Source organism: Periplaneta americana, chromosome 17 (genome assembly GCF_040183065.1).
Source record: "Periplaneta americana isolate PAMFEO1 chromosome 17, P.americana_PAMFEO1_priV1, whole genome shotgun sequence".
NCBI lineage: Eukaryota > Metazoa > Arthropoda > Insecta > Blattodea > Blattidae > Periplaneta > Periplaneta americana.
In genome coordinates this window covers 94,642,319-94,668,891 of record NC_091133.1, presented here as the reverse complement: position 1 = coordinate 94,668,891, position 26,573 = coordinate 94,642,319, and the positions used below count along the sequence as shown (strand labels likewise).

General features: G+C 35.1%; 1 protein-coding gene across 3 annotated transcripts in view; it reads right to left on the bottom strand.

Moving 5' to 3' along the window:
* Positions 1 to 26,573, bottom strand: part of Elk (Eag-like K[+] channel) — a 778,027-nt gene that overhangs the window by 33,025 nt on the left and 718,429 nt on the right. For all 3 annotated transcript variants that reach the window (XM_069817143.1, XM_069817142.1, XM_069817144.1), the window contains exon 10: positions 2,619 to 2,798. In XM_069817143.1, coding sequence (XP_069673244.1) covers positions 2,619 to 2,798 — 180 coding nt within the window. The remainder of the gene's footprint in view (positions 1 to 2,618; positions 2,799 to 26,573) is intronic.

Below are 26,573 nucleotides of genomic sequence, written 5' to 3'. Positions count from 1 at the left end.
TGTGTAGGGTACTGCGCCGTTCAAGTCTAGGCGTGTGAAAATAATTTATTTAATATCCTCGAAACTTATTGCCGAGCCACTATGCAAACAATGCCGAATCCCTCTTAATAATGCAAGGTTTTTTCTCAATATTTTTTTACATTTTTACAAATGGGCAAAAAGCCTAAAAGTAAGTAAAATCAGATTATCTGTCTCTCTGTATACAATAAAAATAAGTATTATTTCTTATCATAACCTACTAAATGTCAGCTTCAAAATGAGCTCCCGTTCAATGTTTTGCAGTAAATGGTTCCAGAGTTCTGAGCGCTGAAAGAGGCTTGTTTTTATAAAATACGCCAAATTTGTCGCTCAATAGTACGAAAACCGTTTGACTTTCGATAGTATATTTTTGAAAATGCACTCTCCTCAGCACCTTGTATAAATAGGGAAAAAATTAGAGTATTAAAAAAATGCGAGGTTTTTTACTGATCGATTTCATATGGAATAGCCCATATAAAGACAAGACATACTGACGAAAAACTAAAGAAATACAGAGTAGGATAGTAGGAATATAAACAAATAAAGTCAAGGACAGCAAATAATACACTAGTATGAAGAAGAGAATATGCAATCAAAAACCTAGTAAAGAGATATGATATGTTTAACATTTTCAACATCCCCTGTACATTCTCTAATCATTACACATAGGGCTGTATTTAGACATTCTGCCACCTAGGACAGTTGATATTTTGCTGCTCTGTTCTTTAAAAGATTAATTGCAATGCAAGTAAACAGGGTCATCACTTACTTCGAATTCTAGCAGTCATAAATCATATGTACTAAGTTTCGAACAGAGGAGTTCTGCTATTGCAAGAATTGATGAAAAATTGCGTCTTAGGCTACAGCATAACTTAAAAATGTCTTTAAAAAGCTTTAAATGACTAAAGAAATAAGTTTAAATTTCTTTTAAAAATAACAGTTAAAACTAATATTTTTGATAAATAATAAAAGCTGAACTTTTTATCGGGGAAAATCTTAAATTTAGTTGTGCAGAATTTTATCACTTTATAGGAGAAGAAATAGAAGTTGTGTGTCGTATCAAGCTTCAAATACAAAAGTAAAAAGTGCATTTTGGAACACTGAAGCAAGATTTTTTCTTAATTTATTATTATTATTTTTTGTTCATACCATATAGCAGATTTTGCATTTGGTATATTATATATATTCATCCAAACTTGCGTTTATAAAATGGCCGGTAATTTTATTTACCAGTGTTGGCAACCCTAACGACAATTCTTCGCCTGTAAATCATGACATTTTAGTTCATTTTTCTATATAAACTTTAACACTTATATATCAGTGATTCTAACTTTGGACAATGAAGCACAAGACTTTGAAACTAGTCAAGCAAGGTAAATCCTAAATATTAACACTGTAAAGAAGTTGGAAATTTAATCAATGACATTTAAGTAATTAATTAACTAGCGGACTTACTCGTGTTTATTATGTTCATGTATGTTCATATTATGTATATAATTAACACGAGTAAGTCCGCTAGTTAATCAATTACTTATATTCAAGTGTTAAAAGTAGTGTACACAAGATTCAAAATGGATTATCAATGACATTTTATTTCCTCCGATAAGTACAATATAGTAAAAGGTACGTTAAATTAATTTATTCGATTAAATATTTTTATCGATTAATCTTACAACAGAAATTGATCGATTAATCGATTAAATCCCACAACACTATTTACTATTAATATAGTTATTAATTTGTGCACGTTTATATAGGGAGTCATGAAAAGGTGGAATTATTTTTCCTTTTCTTGTATACATAACAAATTACTTTCTTTGATTCTTTCTCATGTCCATTGTAATTCTCAAACGATTGTTTTCATACATAAATAGGTTCCATTAAAATATTTCAATAACTCAAAATTAGTTGATACGTTCTTCTGGTATGATGTCCTCAATATTGAACCATATTTTTAACCACACTAGTAATTTGTGCGAATTTATGTAGGCTACGTACGCCTAAATTATTATTAATAGTCCTAAATCTGCAAATGGGAAGGGAAATGTTGATTCCAGTGACATATTTACAAATGGGAAGCATGTTCACTCTCTCAGGCAAAGAGAAGGAAACTTATGTACGGCAGCTCCTGTAAACAGGAGGCAATTTACGTAATTTTTACCTAGGGTAGGGAGGAAATTTACTGTATCCGTTTCAAAAATGAACTGTAGATAAGCAGAAAGAAGAAGACAAAGTAAACAATAAATTTAAGTAATAAAATAACATAAGTACAAACAAACAAAATTTCACTCACACAATTTACGTAATGATATCTAATTGAGGAAGCCAATGAAACAGATGACTATCTTTCAATAGTTTCATGTGTTCCTGGTAATTTACCTAAGTAGGTAAATATTGGCAACCCTCTCCAAGTAAGATTCAATCCCTTTACACGTAATATAAGTATGCTAAACATGTATAAGTATTTACCGTCGTAGTTAGTGGAAATACGTTATTTTGATCGAAATATTTTTTATAAGTACCTTAACACTTTAAATCATATTATTTTCTTTTACAGTTTCATAATTTATAGATGAGAATGATTACAAGCTTTTACCTACCTCCAATAAGCATGGTGCATATGCTGAATATCTTCTCACACGTAGTATTTGCTGAGACGTTACCAAATCCAACGCTGGTAAGGCTGGAGCAAGTGAAGTAGAGGGCGGTGATGTAGGACTCGGAATGTGTTACGTCATTCACAGAGATGTTAAGCCTTTTTGCCATCGTATGGATCCAACCTGTAAATAACATTTCAGTTATGAGATGTGAGGCCTTTGGAATAAGATTTAGAGTACTATACGTGCTATAGCCCTATAAGGACGAAATATCCCCAGCAGTATTATTTTGAAACTTCACACTGAAGCTACCTTCAGACTAAGAAAAAGAAGTGACAAGTACGGTATCCTACTGTATCGTAATAAAAACAGATGATGTCTGATTACTTCCCACTGATAATGAGAGCTCTAAGAGGAAAACTAATACAATATAATATACTTATAAATAAAATACTAGCATATTCAGCCAAAAAAATTAAGGCAAAACCTAGGTATTGATCTTGTACAATGCTTTTAGGTGGCTTCGCAGTAGATAATGTAACATTAAATCGATTCTTTACATTCCATTGCTAAGTATTTGACAATGCGCTCCAAAATGCAACGTAAATACTTGAACACGCACTGAAATATATTATTGTGGTTTTCACTTAGGTTGTTTGGAGCATTTTGGAAGTTCCGATGTATAGAAAACAACGTATGGAGCAATAATACCTTGTTATACTCCAAGAAATGTTTTTATTTTTCAATACTCAAACCATAGTAACCCTACTTGACATTTTCATCGCAGAATATCCCAGAGAAAGGGTGGAGTTATTTTGATGATTTGGTATCATAAGCGTCTAGCTCGAAGTTGACATGTAGAGTGGAAAAAATATAATTCCATGTCATCTCAATCCTATCCATAGATTAAAACTGACCATCTTAACATCTAGCAATTTAACTAAAATAGTTCGATTTCAAAGATCACTTCATTATGGTCTACATATGCGTGCAGAAGTGTTCTGAATAGAGCCGTCTTCGTAACTGACAGTTATTATAGAAGAATACAAATATAAAAATGGCATCAGTAAGATGCATTAGTTACGAAATTAGCCACTTTTGTCATTTCCTGGAGAAAAAAATCGACGGATGCTACGTCATATCTTTGCGTATAACTACGTGTGGGGTGTGATTACAAGAGGGAAATAGTAGGGGAACAAGGGGAATACTAGAGGAACACAAAGAGACCAAGGGGAATAAAAGAACAGAGACATACAAGGAGAACGAAGGGGATACAAGGGAGAAAAGGGAAATACTAGGAGAACAAGGGGAAGACAAGGAGAACAAGGGGATACAAGGCTAGCAAGGGGAATAAAAGGAGTACAAAGGAATACAAGGAGTATAAGGGGAATACCAGGAGTACAAAGGAAATACAAGGAGTACAAAGAAGGTGCAAAGAGTAGAAGGGGAATACAAGGCGAATAAGTGGAATACAAAGATAACAAGGAGAAGATAAAGAGAACTAGGGAATATAATTAGAAGAAGAGGAATACAAGGAGAACATAGGGAAAACAAGAACAAAGGGAATACAAGGAGAACAAGCGAATGCAAAGATAACAAGGAGACGACAAGAAGAACTAGGGAATATAATTAAAACAAGAAAAGTAGAAGGAGAACAGGTGAATATAAGGAGTATAAGAGAAAAGCAAGAAGAACAAAGGGAATACAAGGAGAACAAGGGAAAAACAAGAAGAACAAGGCAACATAAGGAGAACAAAGGAATACAAAGAGAATAAGGGAAAAGCAGAACAAGAGAACACAAGGAGAACAACAGGATACAAGAAGAACAATAAAACACAACGCAAACGAGTAAACACAAGGGGAACAAGTGAAGACAAGGAGAATATAAGGAGAGAGCAAGGAAAATATAAGGAGAGAGCAAGGAGAATATAAGGAAAAAGCAAGGAGAATTTAAGGAGAGAGCAAGGAGAATATAAGGAGAGTGCAAGGAGAATACAAGGAGAGAGTAAGGAGAATATAAGGAGAGAGTAAAGAGAATAAAAGGAAAATATAAGGAAAGAGCAAGGAGAATATAAGACGAGAGTAAGGAGAATATAAGAAGAGAGTATGGAGAATATAAGGAGAGAGTAAGGAGAATATATGGAGAGGATAAGGGGAATATAAGGAGAGAGTAAAGAGAATACAGGGAGAATATAAGGAGAGAGCAAGGAGAATATAAGAAGAGAGCAAGGAGAATATAAGGAGAGAGCAAGGAGAATATAAGGAGAAAGCAAGGAGAAGATAAGGAGAGAGCAAGGAGAATAGAAGGAGAGAGCAAGGAGAATATAAGGAGAGAGCAAGGAGAATATAAGGAGAGAGTAAGGAAAATGTAAGGAGAGAGCAAGGAGAATATAAGGAGAGAGCAAGGAGAATATAAGGAGAGAGCAAGGAGAATAGAAAGAGAACAAGAGGTATAAGGAAGAACAAGGGGAACACAAGGAGAAAAGGGAACAAGGAGAACTAGGAAAACGTAAGAAGGAGAACAAGGGAGAGAATGAGAATAAAGGGAAGACAAAATAACAATGGAACGACAAGGAGAACAAGAGGATGACAAGGAGAACAAAAGGACGACAAGCACAACAAAGGTACAACAAGGAGAACATGGGGGCGAAAATGAGAAGGAGTATACAAAGATAATAAGGGTACGACAAGGAGAACAAGGGGAATACAAGGAGGACAAGGAGAACATAGAAAATACTAGGAGAACAAAGAGAAAAGAGGAGGAACAAGGAGAACACAATGAAAACAAGAGGAATATATGGAGAAGAAGGCGACGCAAGAAGATCAAGAGGGAAATACCGAGAGCAAGGGAAATACAAGGAGATGACAAGGAGAGGAGATTACAGTTTTATGTGACGGGCAATTCTCTCTCGAGTTATACTTTCCCCATACCTAGTGAGAAGAAAGAAGTAATTGTATGTCGAAATGAGTAAGTCTAAATGAATAGCATTTATTAAACTTACAGAACTCGATACGACATAAATCGAAAAGCCAGTATTAGGCCTAGCTACATGAACTGCACGTGTAACTTCTCAGGCGGACAGTAGATGACGCCTGTGGGTAACAGCTGACGACTTATGTACTGCGGAGAAGACGTAAATTGAGCAGTTGATGAGTTTGGGCGCAAGTAATTTCATCTCCCAACACGTAACTAAATATAGGCTCGCCACCCTGCCGTCAACAAGCCGAGGAGGAGCGTGCAATCAGGTAACGACTGCACCCCTCCACCCTCGCGTCACTATCTTAACTGCACCCTTCTACCCTCTCGTCTTGCCTACACGCCACCAACCTCATGTCTCAACTGCAAACACTCATGGATGTTATCTCACTCAATGCTATTTATAGAAATGTCTAACTTCCATCTATAATAATAATAATAATAATAATAATAATAATAATAATAATAATAATAATAATAATAATAATAATAATAATCTTGACGAGGGAAACTACTTCTCTTGAATTCAACTATAATTTTCCAAATCAAAATTAGAACGGATATCAAACATCTTAATATATTTTTGAGAGTTCATTTTGTTTTAATACGCAAGTATATTTCATTCGTGCAATTACAAGTTAGATCTAATGTGGTGAATATTTTCTCCTTCTACGCCCGATTCACTTTCAATACTTTGCAGTACGGTAGTGAGGTATAAACTTAAATATATCGATTGCTAAGAAGTGATATCTGGTATCTGTAAATTTGCGGTGAATAAAAAAAACCGTTAAAATTTTTTTTTCCTCAAAAATAGGTAAAACTTTTATATATTCTCCTGCTTTGCAACAACCTCTACACAAAGACAAAATATTAGTTAACTTTCCAATTTTGTGAACATAGTAATAATGTAGTTATTCTAAACAATAATGCAGTTAAACTAAATGACCATTTTTGTAAATATGAGGTATCACTTCTTAGCTATTGATATACATCTTCAGGCCTAGTCTGAAATTTTGTTACAATAGCTGAAATGATTATTAAAAAGTACCCATTGCAAATTCACATCGTTATGTTCGTGTAGATTTCCGGTCATTAAATGTAAGAACATTACTGGGAAAATGGTGATTTCGTGTCGTATTTTATTCCTACACATTCCCAACTGCAAGATCTTGACGCTTAGATTTTACTCAGTGTCCTTAAAGATAATATCATATGAACATATTTCATAAACATTAGTATCTTCCGTGTTCTTATGAAAGTTATGAGATGTAACAGTCTTTTCTACGACAAAAATTCAAATCTCTTTCCTCGGTCCTGATACATTAAACTCATATAGCAATAAATATGATATCCTTACATTGTAGGATTTTGCATAGTGATAAAATATTTAGCATATGAATTATTATTATTATTATTATTATTATTATTATTATTATTATTATTATTATTATTATTATTATTATCATCATCATCATCACCGTTATTGTATTATTATTGTTATTATTAATATTATTATTCGGCAGATGCAAGTGTTAATGAGCTGTAAAATAACATGTGCTGAAGCAGTTGATATAGCGTCGTTAAATAACCAACTAAAATAAATGTGCTAAAGTGGCCTGGGCGGTTATTTATAGCCTAAACCTTGTTCGTAAATGATGATGCTGAAGATTATTATTATTATTATTATTATTATTATTATTATTATTATTATTATTATTATTATTATTATTATTTATTATTATTATATACAAATTGGAGATTTATCTTTCGACGAGGTGGAAAAATTAAAATATCTTGGAGCAATAGTAACAAATATAAATGACACTCGGGAGGAAATTAAATGCAGAATAAATATGCTGTTATTATTCGGTTGAGAAGCTTTTGTCATCTAGTCTGCTGTCAAAAAATCTGAAAGTTAGAATTTATAAAACAGTTATATTACCGGTTGTTCTGTATGATTGTGAAACTTGGACTCTCACTTTGAGAAAGGAACAGAGATTAAGGGTGTTTGAAAATAAAGTTCTTAGGAAAATATTTGGGGCTAAAAGGGATGAAGTTACAGGAGAATGGAGAAAGTTACACAACGCAGAACTGAACGCATTGTACTCTTCACCTGACATTATTAGAAACATAAAATCCAGACAATTGAGATGGGCAGGACATGTAGCACGTATGGGCGAAGCCAGAAATGCATATGGAGTGTTAGTTGGGAGGCCGGAGGGAAAAAGACCTTTGGGGAGGCTGAGACGTAGGTATGAAGATAATATTAAAATGGATTTGAGGAAGGTGGGATATGATGGTAGAGACTGGATTAATGTTGCTCAGGATAGGGACCGATGGCGGGTTTATGTGAGGACGGCAATGAACCTCCGAGTTCCTTAAAAGTCATTTGTAAGTAAGTATTATTATTATTATTATTATTATTATTATTATTATTATTATTATTATTATTATCCTTGTGCTAACTTATTATTAGTCACTTGTTATTTGTTAGCATTTAATGACAGTAAAATGAAGGAATGAATGAATAAATAGATAAATAGATAAATAAATAAATAAGTAAATAAGTAAATAAATAAATAAATAAATAAATAAATAAATAAATAAATAAATAAATAAATAAATAAATAAATAAATAAATAAATAAATAAATAAATAATATCCCACGATAAATGTCTGCAACTCTTTTATGTGTAATGAAAGGGATTGGAATGGAATTTATGGGAGAGGGCTCTATGGCCCAGCACTGTGCCATGTTACAATCTACTGCGCTAACTCTCAACCTAGGCGGATTCCCAAACCCACATCAGCTGACTGCACCAAGGTGCGCTGCATACCCAGATTTCGAGCAGGCAACCCCCTCTCGTCCCTAGGCCAGCCCCCTCCGTGCGTCGTCAGCCGACGATCGGGGAATGCTATGGAATGATGACGAAATGGAGAAATTGTGACGGAATGATGTAGATGCCTAATGAGGAGAAAGTGGAGAACCCCGAGAAAAACCCCAACTGCGACCTCGTCCGCCACAAGTGACAATATGGATTTTTCAATGAAAAATCCCAGGCCTGACCGGGACTCGAACCCGGGCTGCCTCCGTGACAGGCCGGAGGTCTGACCACTCAACCATGAAAGGAATTATCAGTGACCTGAAACTTTGTGTGTATCTGTGTAAAAGTGTTTGTGCGAGATGGTGCGTATTTGCTTGGTTTCCGCACAAAATCAATCCGCGGAAAGTCTAAAATTCCACATTCAGTATTCCCAACCTAACACACATAACAATTTTCCTCTTCTTACCGCTTAAGTGACATATTGATTTTACTGCTTTAGGCTTTTAGCATATTATTTTTAGAGACGTTCAATATAGTAATAATTATAAATTGGAAACTTACCACTGCAATTTTACCTAAATTGCACTATTAATTATTGTTTTTAAATATTTGCAAAAATTAAGTAAACTGTAAATCATTACATAACCTTACCGTTTGTTTTAAGTTCGCATTTATAGACTGGGGGGAAAAAAAAGACAGACGTATATCACGGCCTGCTGGAGTATAGTAAACACAGAAAACATTTTAAAGCAACAATGTTGAAGATAGATATTTTTGTTTTGCAAATTTGCCGTCATTGAACAGAAACCAAGATAGGGATTTCATTGCAAATAATTAGAAATTCCTCTTTCAGGTATGTAATAAACGATCTTCGCATAAAATAATGTATGATACAGGAGCGGTATGTTTTCTTTTAATTCTCGGAAATTAAAAAAGCTCAACTACGTTTCGCTTTTTCAAACTTTTCCTCGAACGTGAAAACTTCAACATACCGCTCTTGTAACGCATATTACTATTAATGTGTTTATTCTTAATCCCGTAATTCTGTAATGAAGCTTCACACATTGTGAACAGTAATTAATTCATTCTTAATGAAGACTTCACCTGAACAGTTTCATTTAAAAACTCGAATTCGGGTCAAAAGCCGTACTTTGTTCAACCTTGTCTGGTATTACTCTTACACAACCTTTGAAAGTTCTCCACTTTGGCGAAAAGTTTGCAAGAGATAGCGGCTGTTCCCATTTGCCATTGTGTGGCAGCAGTTCGATAACAACGCGACTTCTCGAGGTTAGCCGAACATCACCACTTGTTGATAACGCTCCGTTCCCTTTCTGATGCTACAGGTAGTCACAATGACCCTCAAAGTGTACGGGAAACAACTCAGAGCATGGTGTAGGCCAATACAGAGTTCTTCATTAAAAGCCACATTCAAAAGCCATTCAGAATTTCCAGGATTTTGACGTGGCATAATGTTCGTCGTGTCTGTGACTACAGTGCCAGCGCATTGGCTTTCCATCCGGGCGACCTGGGTTTGATCTCCGGTTAGGACTGGGTGCAATTTGTGGTGGACAAAGCAGACGTTGCAGAGGGTTTTTCTCCCGGGCACTCCCATTTCCCTCTTTTATTCCACCAACACTCTCCACTTCCCCTGATTTCATCTATCATCTGTATCACTGATTAACTTTATATCTTCTCTACTGTGTTAATATTAGAAAATTACCTGACTGACTAGTTTCGACGTAATATTCTTCGTTATGCAAATCTAGTCTTTCAGGTAAAGCTCCCTGTAAAGCAGATTTGAATAATTTCAAGGGAAAAATTGTTCCGGGGCTGGGTATCGATCCCGGGACCTCTGGTTGAACGTACCAGCGCTCTTACCAACTGAGCTACCCGGGAACTCCACCCGACACCGTCCAAACTTTTCCCTTTATATCCACACGACTCGCGTGGGCTGACGAAACGCCAGAGATCCACATCGAGTGCACACAATCTCTGTGTGACTTGGAATTGTGGTTTTCTGTTAACGTACACAGTGACGTATATATTATACAAATCTAGTCTTTCAGGTAAAGCGCCCTGCAAAGCAGATTTGAATAATTTCAAGGGAAAAATTGTTCCGGGGCCGAGTATCGATCCCGGGACCTCTGGTTGAACGTATCAGCGCTCTTACCAACTGAGCTACCCGGGAACTCCACTCGTTGTTCGAAGCCTAGCGAAGGTCCCGCGCTATCTTCTGGTTCCCTGTTGTGGTGGGGTGTGTTCATGATTGTGTCGAAAAGGGTGTGTGTTTTGAAATTGAGTTGAGTGTTCAGGAAGTGCTGTGGGTGTGTTTTTGTATGTTTGTAAATTTCATATTGTTCCAAAGTGTCAAGTTTCTGGCTTTTTGGCTGGATATGTAATATTTTCATGTCAGTGTTTGTGTTGCTGTAGTTGTGATTGAAGTTTGTGATGTTTTCTGCGTAGGTTGAATTGATGTGAAGTTTAGTTATGGCTGTGATATGTTCCTTGTAACATGTCTGAAATGATCTTTCAGTCTCTCCAATATAGAAGTCGTTGCAACTATTGCATGATAGTTTGTATATACCTGTTAAGTTGTATTTATTTGTGTGTTAGAAGTTTTTGTAGTGTGTTCTGTATACAATGTTGTATTTTAGTTACTTGAAAGATGATGCAATCTTGTATGTGTTTTTGTTTTCGTATGTTAGAGTGATATATTTGTTTTGTTCTTGTGTTTGTGTTTAGTCTTTCTTATGATATTGTCCATAATGTTGGAGTTGTATCCATAGTAAAAATAGGCTGCGATGATGTCCGGAAGTAGTACGGATTCTGATCTACGTTCTAAGCCCTTGGGGCTCTCTGACCTCTGGATTCGGACTCATCACTCGATGGAACCTTACCTGCAGGGCCAAGGAAGGATGGCCCCCCTGTCAGCGTCGGATTAATGAATTTCATACGAGCCAACCGTCGAACTTAGACAATCATAACATATAAGGAGTATAATGGGCCTAAACAGCCTAAGTGGAAGAATCTATTCCGGGCCCAGCCCTCGTGAAATCACTCACTCAATGAATAAAGACTTTTGGAATGCTTATGTGTGCCAAAACTAACCATCTTAGAAAGAATTTATTCTAAAACTGTTTATAAGGCCTTTTTAAACTGCAAAGGAGACTACGAAGTGGATGAGATAGTCATGAATGTCATGACAGTACACGGATCTGTATCAAAACTCTGTTCCTTGGTAAAAAGCCATGTGGTCGAACTATAACAGCGATAAGAAACATGGTGACAATTTTATTGTTCTTGATTATGACAATGGTAGCGCAAGTGATTACAATAATTTTTCGTAAACTATAGCTGTGGAAGTTCATGTGATAAAAACTTTTGACGTGAAATACAATAAATTTATGGAAGCGTGCGTGACTGTAAGCATGTGCAGTGATTTATATATAACTAGGGAAGCGCATGTGATTACAAATATTTATCGTGAGGTCCATCTTGAGAAGAAGTCGATCTATGAGCCTACAGTCAACTATTTCAAGCTGAAATATGCCTTAATTCACGTTGAGGTATTCGGCTTGCTCATAGGTGCTCGAGGGACTACACCAGCTTTTTTCGAAGTATTTCGACGGCAGTTTGCTCTGCCAACATCTCTGAGGGATGACACTGTGATAATTGTGTTAAAAAAATCCTGCCAAATTCTAATTAATCACATGGTGCTACATTAATAGCAATTGTAATTTTTCACGCCCTTTTCTTTGTTTTCCTTCTTTAAAATTTAATATCTATGTTTACATACGTATAATAATTTTTTTTGAGGATATACTGAGTCCGTAAGGGCTACCCTCAATGGGGGGCAGTTTACTATTATTATTATTATTTGGAAACGCATAATATAATTATAAAAAAATGCGTGAATTATAATTATGAAAGCGCATGGATTAAAAACTTTTATCTTGAAGTATAATTATGGAAGCGCATGTGATGGTAAACATTTGTCGTATATTATAACTAGGGAAGCGCATGTGATTACACATATTTATCATGCACGAGTACTGTAACCATGCAAGCACATGTGATTACAAACATTTGTCGTGAATAGTTATTATTATTATTATTATTATTATTATTATTATTATTATTATTATTATGGAAGCGTATGTGATGGCAAACATTTGTTATAACTAGGGAAGCGCATATGATTATATACTGTAACTATTCAAGTGTATGTGATTACAAACACTTGTGGTGAATGATTATTATTATTATTATTAATATTATTATTATTATTAATATTATTATTATTATTATTATTATTATTATTATTATTATTATTATTATTATTATTATTATGGAAGCGCATGTGATGGCAAACATTTGTTATAACTAGGGAAGCGCATATGATTATATACTTTTTCGTGTACTACTGTAACTATTCAAGTGTATGTGATTACAAACACTTATAGTGAATTATAACTATGGTAGGCTAGTAGAAGTGATTGAAAACATTTTTGTCGTAAACTGTAACTATGGCATTACAAGTGATTACAAACATTTTTGTCGTCAACTATAACTATGACGTTACAAGTGATTACAAACATTTTTTTTTTCGTGAACTATAAATATGGCAGTACAAATGATTACAAACATTTTTGTCGTGAACTATAACTATGGCAGTACAAGTGACTGCAAAAATTTTTGTCATGAACTATAACTATGACAGTACAAGTGATTACAAATATTTTTATCGTGACCTATAACTATGGCAGTACAAGTAATTAGAAACATTTTTGCCGTGAACTGTAACTATGGCAGTACAAGTGATTACAAACTTTCTGGTGTGAACTATAACTATGGGAGTACAAGTGATTACAAACATTTTTGTCGTGAACTGTAACTATGGCAGATACAAGTGATTACAAACATTTTTGTCGTGAACTGTAACTATGACAATACAAGTGATTACAAACATTTTTGTCGTGAACTATAACTATGGCAGTACAAATGATTACAAACATTTTTGTCGTGAACTGTAACTATGACAATACAAGTGATTACAACATTTTTTTAGTGAACTATAACTATGGCAGTACAAGTGACTACAAAATTTTTGTCGTGAACTATAACTATGACAGTACAAGTGATTACAAATATTTTTGTCGTGACCTATAACTATGATAGTACAAGTAATTAGAAACATTTTGCCGTTAACTATAACTATGGCAGTACAAGTGATTACAACATTTTTGTCGTGAACTGTAACTATGGTAGTATAACTACAAACATTTTTATCGTGAACTATATGGCAGTACAAGTGATTACAAATATTTTTGTCGTGAACTATAACTATGGTAGTGATTATAAACATTTTTGTCGTGAACTGTAACTATGGTAGTATAGGTAATTACAAACATTTTTATCGTGAACTATATGGCAGTACAAGTGATTACAAACATTTCTGTCGTGAACTGTAACTATGGTAGTATAGGTAATTACAAAACATTTTATCGTGAACTATATGGCAGTACAAGTGATTACAAATATTTTTGTCGTGAACTATAACTATGGTAGTACTACTGATTATAAACATTTTTGTCGTGAACTACAACTATAGCAGTACAAGTGATTACAAATATTTTTGTCGTGAACTATAACTATGGTAGTACTACTGATTATAAACATTTTTGTCGTGAACTACAACTATAGCAGTACAAGTGATTATAAACTTTTTGTCATGAACTAACTATGACAGTACAAGTGATTACAAATATTTTTGTCGTGACTTATAACTATGGCAGTACAAGTAATTAGAAACATTTTTGTCGTGAACTGTAACTATGACAGTACAAGTGATCACAAACTTTTTATCGTGAACTACAAGTAATTAGAAACATCTTTGTCGTGAACTGTAACTATGGCAGTACAAGTAATTAGAAACATTTTTGCAGTGAACTGTAAATATGGCAGTACAAGTAATTACAAACATTTCTGTCGTGAGCTATGGAAACGCATGTGTTTATGAACATTTGTCACGAACTATAACTATGGTAGCGTGTGTCATTGCTAATTGCTGGCACATGTAGCATGTTACAGAGACTAATATATTTATACGAGCTATTCTAGCTAGACTTACACACTAAAACACAAAAGTTGTCATTATTTTTGCGGTAAGAATATCAATCCCATTTACGATTATCATATTTGTTCCGCTTTTAACGTAACAGTGGACTCTTTCCAGGGGCAAGTCATTCCACTCATTACCAAATTATAATCGCGGTTAGGTTGTGCGAGGCTACAACTTGCGCGTTAGCAAGACTTTAATTGGCTTTGTGTTGCTGGGCGGTATCCCCAGGCGTAAATTGATATTGGATATGACTGTACTAAGTGAGGGGGACGAATCTAATTAAGCAAAGAGGTCACGTATCTTCAGTGAATTTGACCGCCTGAACCTCCAGGCAACTTTATGGCCATAAACCAGTCAGCCGACTATCAATCTAGCAAGTATCCACTCAGATGATCGCGTAAATCTCGAGAGGGAAGAGGAAGAAGAAATCTGGGAGGATTACACACTTCCAAATCTTACTACTGTATGTACTAGGGCCGAAACATAGCAGTATAAGGTAATACGACAACTTGCCTAGTCGTTTCTTTACTACCCAACACCTCATAATCGTAACAGAAGGTTTCACTTTGATTAAAAATCTTCTGCCGGTGTAAAGATAGATTGGGAAGCTGGTAACTTGAGTGTTAAGAAAGTGAGGACCTTGGCTAAAGGTCTGTAATTGTTACTGTGAACAGTTTGAATCTAAAAAAAGAGAACGAATGATTTGACTCTAAAGATACGGTGCAATACAGATTGGTCGAACATTATTTAGTGATTCCAGTACAAAAATGAATTAATACACCGGGTGAGCCTAAGCCATGTCATTAATTTCAGGAGCTTAATCTCTAACAATGAGATATTTACGTTACCTAGTGACGTCAGGGCTTGCCGGACACTGTCACAGTTTAAAAGTAAGTTAGAAAAGTATGTTTTATCTTACGTAATCTGTTCCTGAGAAGTTGCTAGATTTATGGCGAAGTTTATATCTTTAGTATTTTGGAAATAATTTCCTTTTGTTAGATTAATCATTTCTCTCGTCTTCGTGCCAGGATACTAGAACAGCTTACTTTCCCTTAATTAATAGCAATAATGCTGAGTGACACTGTTATTTTGTGTCTGTATTTGTTGTATATGTTTTCATTTTTTGTTTGCTCTTTTTTTTGCATCATTTAATATGTTAGACAAATTCTTATTATTTTCAATTTGTATTTGTATGTTCAGTTGTTTTTTATGTCATATTCATTCTGTAACTCGTTCTACTGTAGATTAATTGCACTGATGTATAATTTTTCTTGTAGTTGTATTGTATTTCTGGTGGTGTGGAAAGAAGGCCTGATGGCCTTAACTACACCAGAATAAATAAATAAATAAATAAATAAATAAATGAATAAATAAATGAATAAATAAATAAATAAATAAATAAATAAATAAATAAATAAATAAATAAATAAATAAATAAATAAATAAATAAATAAATAAATAAATAAATAAATAAATAAATAAATAAATAAATAAATAAATAAATAAATATTTCAAACTGAAAAGTCAAATACTATTTTGCTCGTTTTTGCTCAAGTTTCGGGGAAAACAAATGTTTTAAATGAAACGTTTATTATCGCAATTGAGGAAAGCTATTGACTAAATACCCAATAGCTTTAGTCAATTTAAGAGAGCAGTAAATTCTGGTAATGAATAATTGAATGGTATTTAGTTTTGTCCCTTAAATTTGTAGAAATTTGACCCCGAAAATAGCCTATATAAATTTTCGTTCCTCATAGCAATTTTAAAATGTAGTCTATGGAAAATAGGAAAATATTTGGGGCTAAGAGGGATGAAGTTACAGGAGAATGGAAAAAGTTACACAACATAGAACTGCACGCATTGTATTCTTCACCTGACATAATTAGAAACATTAAATCCAGACGTTTGAGATTGGCAGAGCATGTTGCACGTATGGGCGAATCTAGAAATGCATATAGAGTGTTAGTTGGAAGGTCGGAGGGAAAAGACCTTTGGGGAGGCCGAAACGTAGATGGGAAGATAATATTAAAATGGGTTTGAGGTAGGTGGGATATGATGCTAGAGACTGGATTGATCTTGCTCAGGATAGGGACCGATGGCGGTCTTATGTGAGAGCGGCAATGAACCTCCGGGGTCCTTAAAAGCCAGTAAGTAAGTAAGTAAGTAAGTAAGTAAGTAAGTAAGTAAGTAAGTAAGTAAGTAAGTAAGTAAGTAAGTAAGTAAGTAAGTAAGTAAGTAAGTAAGTAAGTAAGTAAGTAAGTAAGTAAGTAACTAAGTAAGTAAGTAAGTACGTAAGTAAGTAAGTAAGTAAGCAAGTAAGTAAGTAAGCAAGCAAGTAAGTAAGTAAGTAAGTCTATGGAACTGTGAAAACGCTATAAAAGGTTATTGCCTGGAGTCAACAGATACGAACTATTGTTTGTGTGTGCGTTTTTTTAGGGAACAAGAAATGTGGGCAATAGATGTAAACAAGCAATTGAATTTAAGAACTGCGTTAGAAATTTACTTTCCCGTATGTAAATTTTTCGGTTAACTACTCGTACTTTAAAAACTGAAGTGAAACGTAACTATTTATAATACAAACCAAAATACTGCTTGCACTTTCTATCTACACGTTTAAAATAGAAAAATTAGACAGTAGGCCTACACACTCTACATTTTTTCTTGCGACACTGAAAACTATCTACATGGTAATGAGCTAATGACGTCCCACTTCTCTATTTAAAACATGTCCTGTGAATGGATTGTTCACCGGAAAATAACAGCTGCTGATTGCAACATTGCACGATGGCACAATTCGTATGTTTAAAATTGCACATTTTTCTGGAAAACTATCTAAAAGATAGCAAAATGGTGCTTGATATTTTGTTGCTTGTGGCTGACGCCACGTACACACATTATGGATTGGTGAAAGACAAATAAATATCCTAAGTGTTTTCTGTACCTGATTTTAATGGGATATATTTTAAATTTACAAAATAAGTCTTACGAAGAACTTAAGTATTGGCTGAACTTTTTATCTTGTTAGGTCTAATTACAACTTTTGAATGCCTACTCTAACCTCTGCATTGTGTTCTAGGGTACATACACTAACCTATGGTTGGGATAATTTGATTTTATAAGGACTGTAAAGCATGTTTTACTTCAATAATACATATTAGACCGAAATCCCTATCCATGGGGTAAATTGAGCACAGTTAAACTTAGGGTTATTGTTATGATAAAAAGAAGCTAACATACTTGAAAATGGAACAGAATCATTCTAGAGGTTCACAGTGCTAACATATAAAACTGACTGCAAAATGCTTTCAAGGTAAGAGGCTATGGGTTTCTGAACTTAAAAAAAAAAAGCTGTATTTATATGTAAATTACTCCGAACCACCCTATAGGTAGGCCTAATGAAAAAGTAAAATGGGAAATTGGTAGGAAAATTAGTATTATTTTCCATATGTATAGAAATCAGTGCAGCGTATACGAATTAAAAAAAAAAGAGGTAAAATAATTTTTTGGAATAGCAGGAAGTACAAAAAGAAAAAGCATCTGCATATAACTGTATTGATTTCCTGTGTTGTTGAGGCAATTCTTCTTTTTGCTGAAAATCCGACTTTCCTCCTTCAACAAAAAGGAGAGAAAAATAAGATGGAGGAGGTTGAATTGAGAACCGGAAGGATATTATATGTTTCCAATATCAGCACGGGTTAGGAAGGATGTACCATTAGTTACAGTAGAACGACCCAGACCTTCCGTTGGCCCATTCGTCAGAAGGGCTCATTTTTCTCGACTCCTCTTCGCTATCCCAATACGTCATCTTTTGTGTAACCCCCACACTCTATTACTTTCAGCTCCGCATTCCATTTCCTACCGCTTGTACATCCACCTCCGTACACTCCTATTCATGCTTCCTTCCACGTATATAAAGAGGTGAGTGGAGAATGAGGTGGAAATAGAGGTCCGAGAAAGATGATAATAGGCTAGTTTCCAGTTCAACTAAAATTTACTTTAGTCAAAAATGTGAAAACATATGCCGTTCAGTTAATAGTAACATTGTCTCAGTGAAACGTACAGCAGAGTCCGTATAGGTCAGTTTCTGTGGAATGCTTTTCCAATTTTTGACGGGAAGTAGGCTATTCTTCCCATCGCCCATATGAGATCATTTATGAGCAAGCAATTCAAAATATTAATAAACATAAAAATTTAACATTTGTTAGAATTTAGTGATTGAATTACATGGTTCAGAAATAAATTAACATTAACCCTAACCTCATAACTTGACTATAACAAAACGTAATTTTACTTAACAAATAATTATATGAAGGTCTGAGTTCTATATAATTCACGTAAGCGTAACACAATAAATATAAATACCTAAAGAGTTCTGCAAAAATAACGTATAACATTTCCTTACACTAATATTCACACACAAAGAAAAAAAAATAAAAAAATCATAGACACATAATATCTGGAAATACCTAGTTTATGAGTTACAATCGAAAGATTACTCACGACGAAAAACACAGATGTCATATTTAGGGGAGAGTCGGGTAGTATCGGACATCGGGTAATATCGGACAGTGAGTTTCTTTCATCTACCACACGATGATAGTACCTGATTGACATGGTTACGTTTCGCATTGAGAAACGTAACCATGTCATTCAGGTACTACCATATGGTGGTAGATGAAAGAAACTCACTGTCCGATATTACCCGATGTCCGATACTACCCGACTCTCCCCTAATCTCAAATTGACAGAATGTTTTATAATAGCATATGAACAATGCAGTATATCTTCATTTCAATTATTATCCAGTCACAATAAAGGAAAAAATGCTCAAAATGTACTCTACCTGCTTCAGAGCACGCATGGACATGTATGATCGTGACTACCTTTAATGTGCTTACATAGACAGGTAGAGTTACTTTACTGATAACATCAATTATATGGGGAAATTGGTCCAGTCAAGAGGTTTTTGGATTTTACCCCGAAACAGATCCAAGTATTAAAAATATAATCTTTCGAATACAGGATAATTCACGACTAATGACCCACCCTTTAGGAATCAGTTCTATAGGTCATTTTGAGCATTAAATATCATATGAAATGGGTCCGATTATCATTAGTTTCAAATTATTCGTAAAAATACAAACGTCATACTGTGAATCAGGCTTTGGAGTTGCAGCGTAAGTATAAACATTGGAATGTAAACTACACGGAGGGTTTCGCTGTGGCTTGAAGTACGGGGAAGAAGAGGAAGATAGGTCTGGTTATTATCAGCTGCGCTTATTCCGTGCCGAGGTACGGAATGCTACGCGCGCGCCATTCACATCCGTGCGGCCAAGTGCATTGATCTGGAAAGAGGAATATTTGAAAATCCGCTTCCAAACTGAAATATGTTTATTTTATGATTAGTACAGTATTTTGAATTAATATTTCTTTGTATTTTAAGTGAATAATTCTTAGTTCTGCTCGAAACTACTGTCACTTTCGCAGGGTTCAAACAGTTGTAACTCCTTAGCGTTGATAATCGGACCCATGTTCACATGAAATTCTAAAGTATGCTCAAAATTACCTATAGAACTGATTCCTAAAGCGCGGATCACTCTGTATAACTCACGAACCAGACGTTTCCGGACATTTATGTACATTACAGGTACATTATTTTCTTGTTCAGGTATGGAGAACTCACTCTCAGAGTGTCTGGTATTTCTGAATACCCCTATATATGTAATGATTTTTCCAAATCCGAATGTCATAAGTGACATTTGTGAATCAGATATTGTTGATCAGGTCCTGCTTCAGGAAGAAAGAAAACAGAAGTAGAAAAAATCCTCTACAACGTCTGCTTCCTCATCACTAATTCCATGAGGATTAGGCCGGGAATACAATCTGGACAGAAGATCAGCGCACTGGCGCGGCACCATGTTCCTTGAAAATGTTACATATAATAAAAATATCGTTGTAAAATGAGCTGGTGCTGCCCTATAGTGGCTTAGCATGAACACTATCACGTGCCTAAAGCACTAAATGGGAAAATGATCCGAGTCGTACGAAAAGCAGCTTTGAAAATTGGCCACCAGTGGAAAGAATTATGCTTCATGTTCACGTAATACTGGTATTATCTAAACACCACGGACACGTGACATGGATCGTTCTTCTCGCTTTGTCTTGAAATGATAAAATGTTATTGATTGAGATATTAAAATTTCTTATTAATGAAATGTAATTTTCATTGTGAAGCGCACAATTGTGTAATTGCAGATATCGTACTTACAGGGATTGTTACAGCTGACTTACCCCAGAATATTACTGAAATCACCCCTTTAATTAAAATCAGGAAGTTGATAGAACCGTAATTGCATTTGAATACATATTTCGGGAAAATGTCATTAGTAGGTTGGAGTACTGTTAAAATTAGCCTAGAGCACAATATTTCCACTCAAATTATTTGCATATACTCAGAATGTAATTCAAACTTCCTAGTCATTAATTCTTTGGTATTTAAATTTCGTAGTTACCGAAGGAAACATTTGGACGATATTAAGCTTTATTATGTACCGAAAGGAAAATAACTGGAATTCAACGAAACAAAAATTCCAGTGGCATGAAGAATTTGATAATTAATTTAACAGTTCACTACAACTCGTTCAATAACATCCGTCGTTTAGTATTACGCGGAGATAATTAGAGTTTTAATTGCTCACAGTGATTCCAAACGTAGAGAAATTTTCAACATTTGATTTTATGCCACACTAATAAGCATAGAAGTTATTCTGGTAATTCAATTATTTTTTTATTATAACTGCATAGAGGCTTGTCTACTGTTGGGAATGTAATTCTTTATTTAAACTATAGTAGAAATAAATTGCAATTAAATCATGATGATGAAACAATGATGAAATGAGCGGAAACAAAAGTATTCGTGAAAATGTGTCTCATAGTCGCCTATTGCAAAAAAAAAAAGTCTTATGAAACGAATCGGGGGTTTGTGCTCCGATATTTTGGTGAGGAACCGTCAACTGACTGCATTGCTGATGGGTTACCCTTCCTCACTTTCACCGCGATATTTGCTGGCAGTGTGAAATGCTGCTTTGATTGATGGAGCTGACTGGGCTTGGCGAGTGTCACAATTGGCAGCAGTGCCAGACACGAAAGAAGTCAATTTATTACCACAAAGATTATTCTGACTCATCGGAACGCTCACTCTGATAAAGAACAATGAGAGAATAGAAAAACCAAAACGCCAGCTTCGTGAACATTGCATTACCGGTACGAGAAAGTTTGAAAATTTCGAAAGCAGTTTATTCACAAATTAAAAATAAAATATAAGAACTTCATACAAATCTGGCTTTCAGGTATAGCTCCCTATAATTTCAAGGGAAAAATTGTTCTAGAGCCGAGTATCGAATCCGGGACTTTTGGCTGAGCGCTCCAATGCTCTACCGACTGAGCTACCCAGGAACTCTACCAGACCCTGCCTCAATTATTCCTATTATATCCACATACCTCAAGTGGGTTGACAGAACGTCAGAGTCCAGCAATGAGTGCACATTTTCGTGTGACTTTTAAATTTGTGATTTTCTGTTAACGAACAGTAACGTGAATTATAGAAATCTGTCTTTCAGGCTCTGTCAACCTACCTACTTGAGGTATGTGGACATAAGTGAAATAATTTATCCGGGGTCTGAGAGAGTTCCTAGATAACTCAGTCGGTAGAGCGTTGGTGCGATCAGCCAAAGGCCCCGGGTTCGATACTTGGCCCGTTATTCATTTATAAAAGCTTCTTTATAGGATTACACATAACGAGAAAATAAGCAAGAGGGTTTTTTTTATCAGGTAATTAAGGATGCTGGAAAGTGACAATCATAGAAATGTAGCTCACTATATTTTGAAATAAAAATTAACGAATTTCCACTAATGATGTAATAAAATAAGCCTATCAAATCCCAATAGGATAAAGGCCTGTTGTTTTTTTATGCAGAATGAACTAATCCTAGGAAGGCGTTCTGTGCAAACTCGTAATAACTACACCTGGACTGCAAACTGAAGCATGAGAACTGATACTAACACACTGAGAGTAGATTGTACAATAAATTTACCTTAAAATTACACTGTACAACAGTGAAAATCTTTCTGACTTGAAAAAAAAAACGAACATGACATTTAAAACTTTGAGTTAGCTCTTGATTGTCAGATATAACCCATTTACTGTAAGTTATAGATAAAATTTTATGAAATTTGACGCCTGGAGATTGCGTTGGCACATCCGAGTACCGCAGCGATGGGTCATGGGTAATTTTATGGATACTAGGGAAATTTGGAGTCTATAAATTATGTTGGCATAACTGAATAAAGGAATGATGAGTTATTGTTGCTAATGTTTTTTAAAATTGTCTCTCTATAGCAAGGGAGGCATTTTTAATATGTTGTGCATGGATGTCTGGGAAATCGAAGAGTTGACAACTACGTTGAGATTGTGAATAATCTTCTAGAAAAGTACCATCGATTAGGCTGCAACATGTCACTCAAAATCCATTTCCTACTTTCTCACCTGGACCACTTCCCTGACATCTGCGGCGTAGTGAGTGATGAACATGGAGAGTGATTCCACCAGCACATTTCGAAAATGGAACGAAAGTATAAGGGAAAATGGAACGCTTCTATGTTTGTGGACTACTGACAAGAGACGCCCCAGAACAGGCGTACAAGGGACTAGCAAAAAGAAGCCGTTCACGTGATTAAGTCCTTTTATTTGAGTTTAGTGTATCTATAAAATCAGAGTTAGGCCTACTAAACAAAATCTAATGTCATATTCATTTTTCTTGACCCAAAATTAAGTTAATTCAGCAATTTTAAGAAAAGAAAGAGTTTCTAAGTGTCATCATCATCATCATCATCATCATCATCATTTCATGTTTGTTACGGTCTTCCCAAATTCCTTCGGCCTCTTGGAGTATAGCGTAAGATCAGTTATGGTAAGCGGTTGGAGGACATCCTGGCAACATTTTATTTACAGTTCAGTCTGTATTGTTTTATGTACTGGGTTATTGAATCTACTTTTAATTCTTTATGAATTTCTTCATTTCTTTTATGGTCAAGGAGAGAGTAACCAACAGTTCTTCTCACAAATCGCATTTCAGCTATTGTGAGTCTTCTTTCGTCAGCCTTTTTGATGGTCCAGGCTTCGCTTCCATGTGTGAGGACTGATCGAGCAAGAGTTTTATATACCATGAGTCTAGTGTGTCGCTGGACTTGAGAAGACTTAAAAATCTGATTGATTACACCTAGCATCTTGGTGAGTTTGGAAATTTTAATCCTATCTTTTTCGACAGCAAATGAGAGATTGTAGCCAAGGTAACTGAATGAATTAATACGTTCTATTAAAATATTATTTACACAAATTTTACTCTGACTTGGTTCTGTGCCTAAAAATGCCATTACTTTTATTTTCTGTGTTGAGATTGTCACGTCAAATTTGGAAGCAGTATTTTCTAAGTTATGTATGGCACGTTGGAGTTCAGATTCTGTTCTTGCAATAATAATCTGATCCTCTGCACATAATAATGTATCGAGATGGGAATTTCGGCTTAGTGCGATTCCAGCATAAAAGTTTTCTCTCCATAAATGAGTAATATGGTTCATGTATATAATAAACAGGAGGGAGAAAGGCCGTTTCTAAGTGTATTTTTAATATTTCTATTTGAGGTTAGTATATGTAAAAAACTAGAGCTAATAAACAAAATCTACCGTAATATTCCTATTTCTCGACTCAAAATTAGGGTATTAGTTTAGCTATTTTGAGAAAGGAAAGAATTTCAAAGTATATGTTTGTTGATTAGTGTTCTTACTGTCGTGCCTGTCAAATAATGGTTTTTAACAAATGCCAAGCGCAGAAAAATAATAATGACTTACTGTATTATGAAAAATATTAGAAATATAAAATTTGAATTATGAAAAATTCTGACATGGTACATAAAAACGGATTTCATTTTTGGAATGAGTATGAAAATCTGATTCAGAAACACTATTTTTTCAAAACAACAAAACCCATGCAGACCAGTGTAATCAACGCAATTTAAGTTCGGTATACACTAGTTAACTTACCAGACTATCAACTTGGGTTTGATTCCTGGCTATACCTAATATGTTTTTCAAACCTCGTGATGGCAAAAACTGGGAGGAGACGAGAGGTGGCGAATTCCGTTTAAAGAAGAGCAGATTAGGAAGATCTAGGGTGTCCCGCAGCACTTTCCATGCAGCTCTACTATCCCATCTGTTAGTTATGCAAGTTATCGGCTCGACTCTGATCCCTCATATTTGTAGTTGTAATTGAGGCATAGTGTGTGTTCTGATAATACATTTTACTTAGTTCTAATATAATTATCTACATTTTATAACAAGTGATGTCAGTTTAATTGTTCATTATCACGTTTTTATATTTCTTAGTTTCTTTTTTATTTAAGTAGGTTATTTTACGACGCTGTAACAACATCTCAGGTTATTTAGCGTCTGAACGAGGTGAAGGTGATAATGCCGGTGAAATGAGTCCCGCACCGAATGTTACTCAGCATTTTCTCAATTTGGGTTGAGGGAAAACCCCGGAAAAACCTCAACCAGGTAACTTGCCTCGACTGGGATTCGAACCCGGGCCACCTGGTTTCGCGGCCAGACGCGCTAACCGTTACTCCACAGGTGTGGACGTCTTAGTTGCATTTACAAGCGTTCCGTCATTATAATTCAAATTAATCGTTACTAGGAAGTTTCTATTATTGTTTAATTCTCTCTGCATCTATAACGTGGGATAGGCATCATGGATGAAAAGGTTAAGGACTGCATTATATAACGAAATATGCCCTTTTCGAGACAGTTGATCTGTACTGCTTTGACCTTTCTTTGTAATTAATTTTACAAAAAAGCTTTCAACGTTATTACTGACACTTTCTAATTAAGGAGAAATTAATTAATTAAACAGTTGTTGATGATTTCGTGTAACTTGCAATACTTCGTACACCTTCACTTCAAAGGCTTCAAAGGAATAACAGTAACTTATCGAATATCAATTCTGATATTTTATATCCATACTTCAGTCAAGTAATGCCTATAATGTATTGAATGCTAAAAAAATTATAGAATTAAGAGGGATATTCAGGTTTAAAGGTTAAAAAGTGCGAGTTTCAGTTAATTCTTTATTTTAAATTAGACTTCATTCCAGATACAGTGGAAGCTCTTAAGTTCGACAGAAATCAAATTCGACATCCTATACGACTACTTACGTAGGAGAATTAGACACGCCCCTATATGGGCACGTCCAAACCTGTGGAGTAACGGTCAGTGCGTCTGGCTGCGAAACCAGGCGGCCCGGGTTCGAATCCTGGTCGGGGCAAGTTACCTGGTTGAGGGTTTTTCCGGGGTTTTCCCTCAACCCAATACGAGCGAATGCTGGGTAACTTTCGGTGCTGGACCCCGGACTCATTTCACCGGCATTATCACCTTCATATCATTTAGACGCTAAATAACCTAGATGTTGATACAGCGTCGTAAAATAACCCAATAAAATAAAAAAAATATACGGGCACTAAGAAATGGGTTTGCCATTTGAATAAAAATTGGTCCTGGTCTTGTAGTCATACTTAGGACACCCATATTGATCACTGATTTCAAATTAATGAACTCTTCTTTTTCTATTTGAGAATTGTGTCGTTTGTGAGACGGAACTGTCGAAACCCACTGTAGTACTAGAAGCGCATACACAAGTCTCGGGGGCGGGCAGGAAATGCAAGTATAGTACTGTATTCGTTGATGGATAACCAGTAAGAATTTGTATTCATTTCACCTGCCACACTCACTTCCCTTATTCGACAGAACTTTCAATTATGTTCTGTCGAACTTAGGAGAATCCACTGTATTTCTCGCCTACATCAAATTTGAGGTAGCACAACGGTCCATACCGGTGGGCTAAATGCATGTGCCTTGTCCGGCCGTTTTCTCGTAATCAACATCGAGTTTCGTTTAATGAGAAAGGAGAGAAATTTTCCACAGGG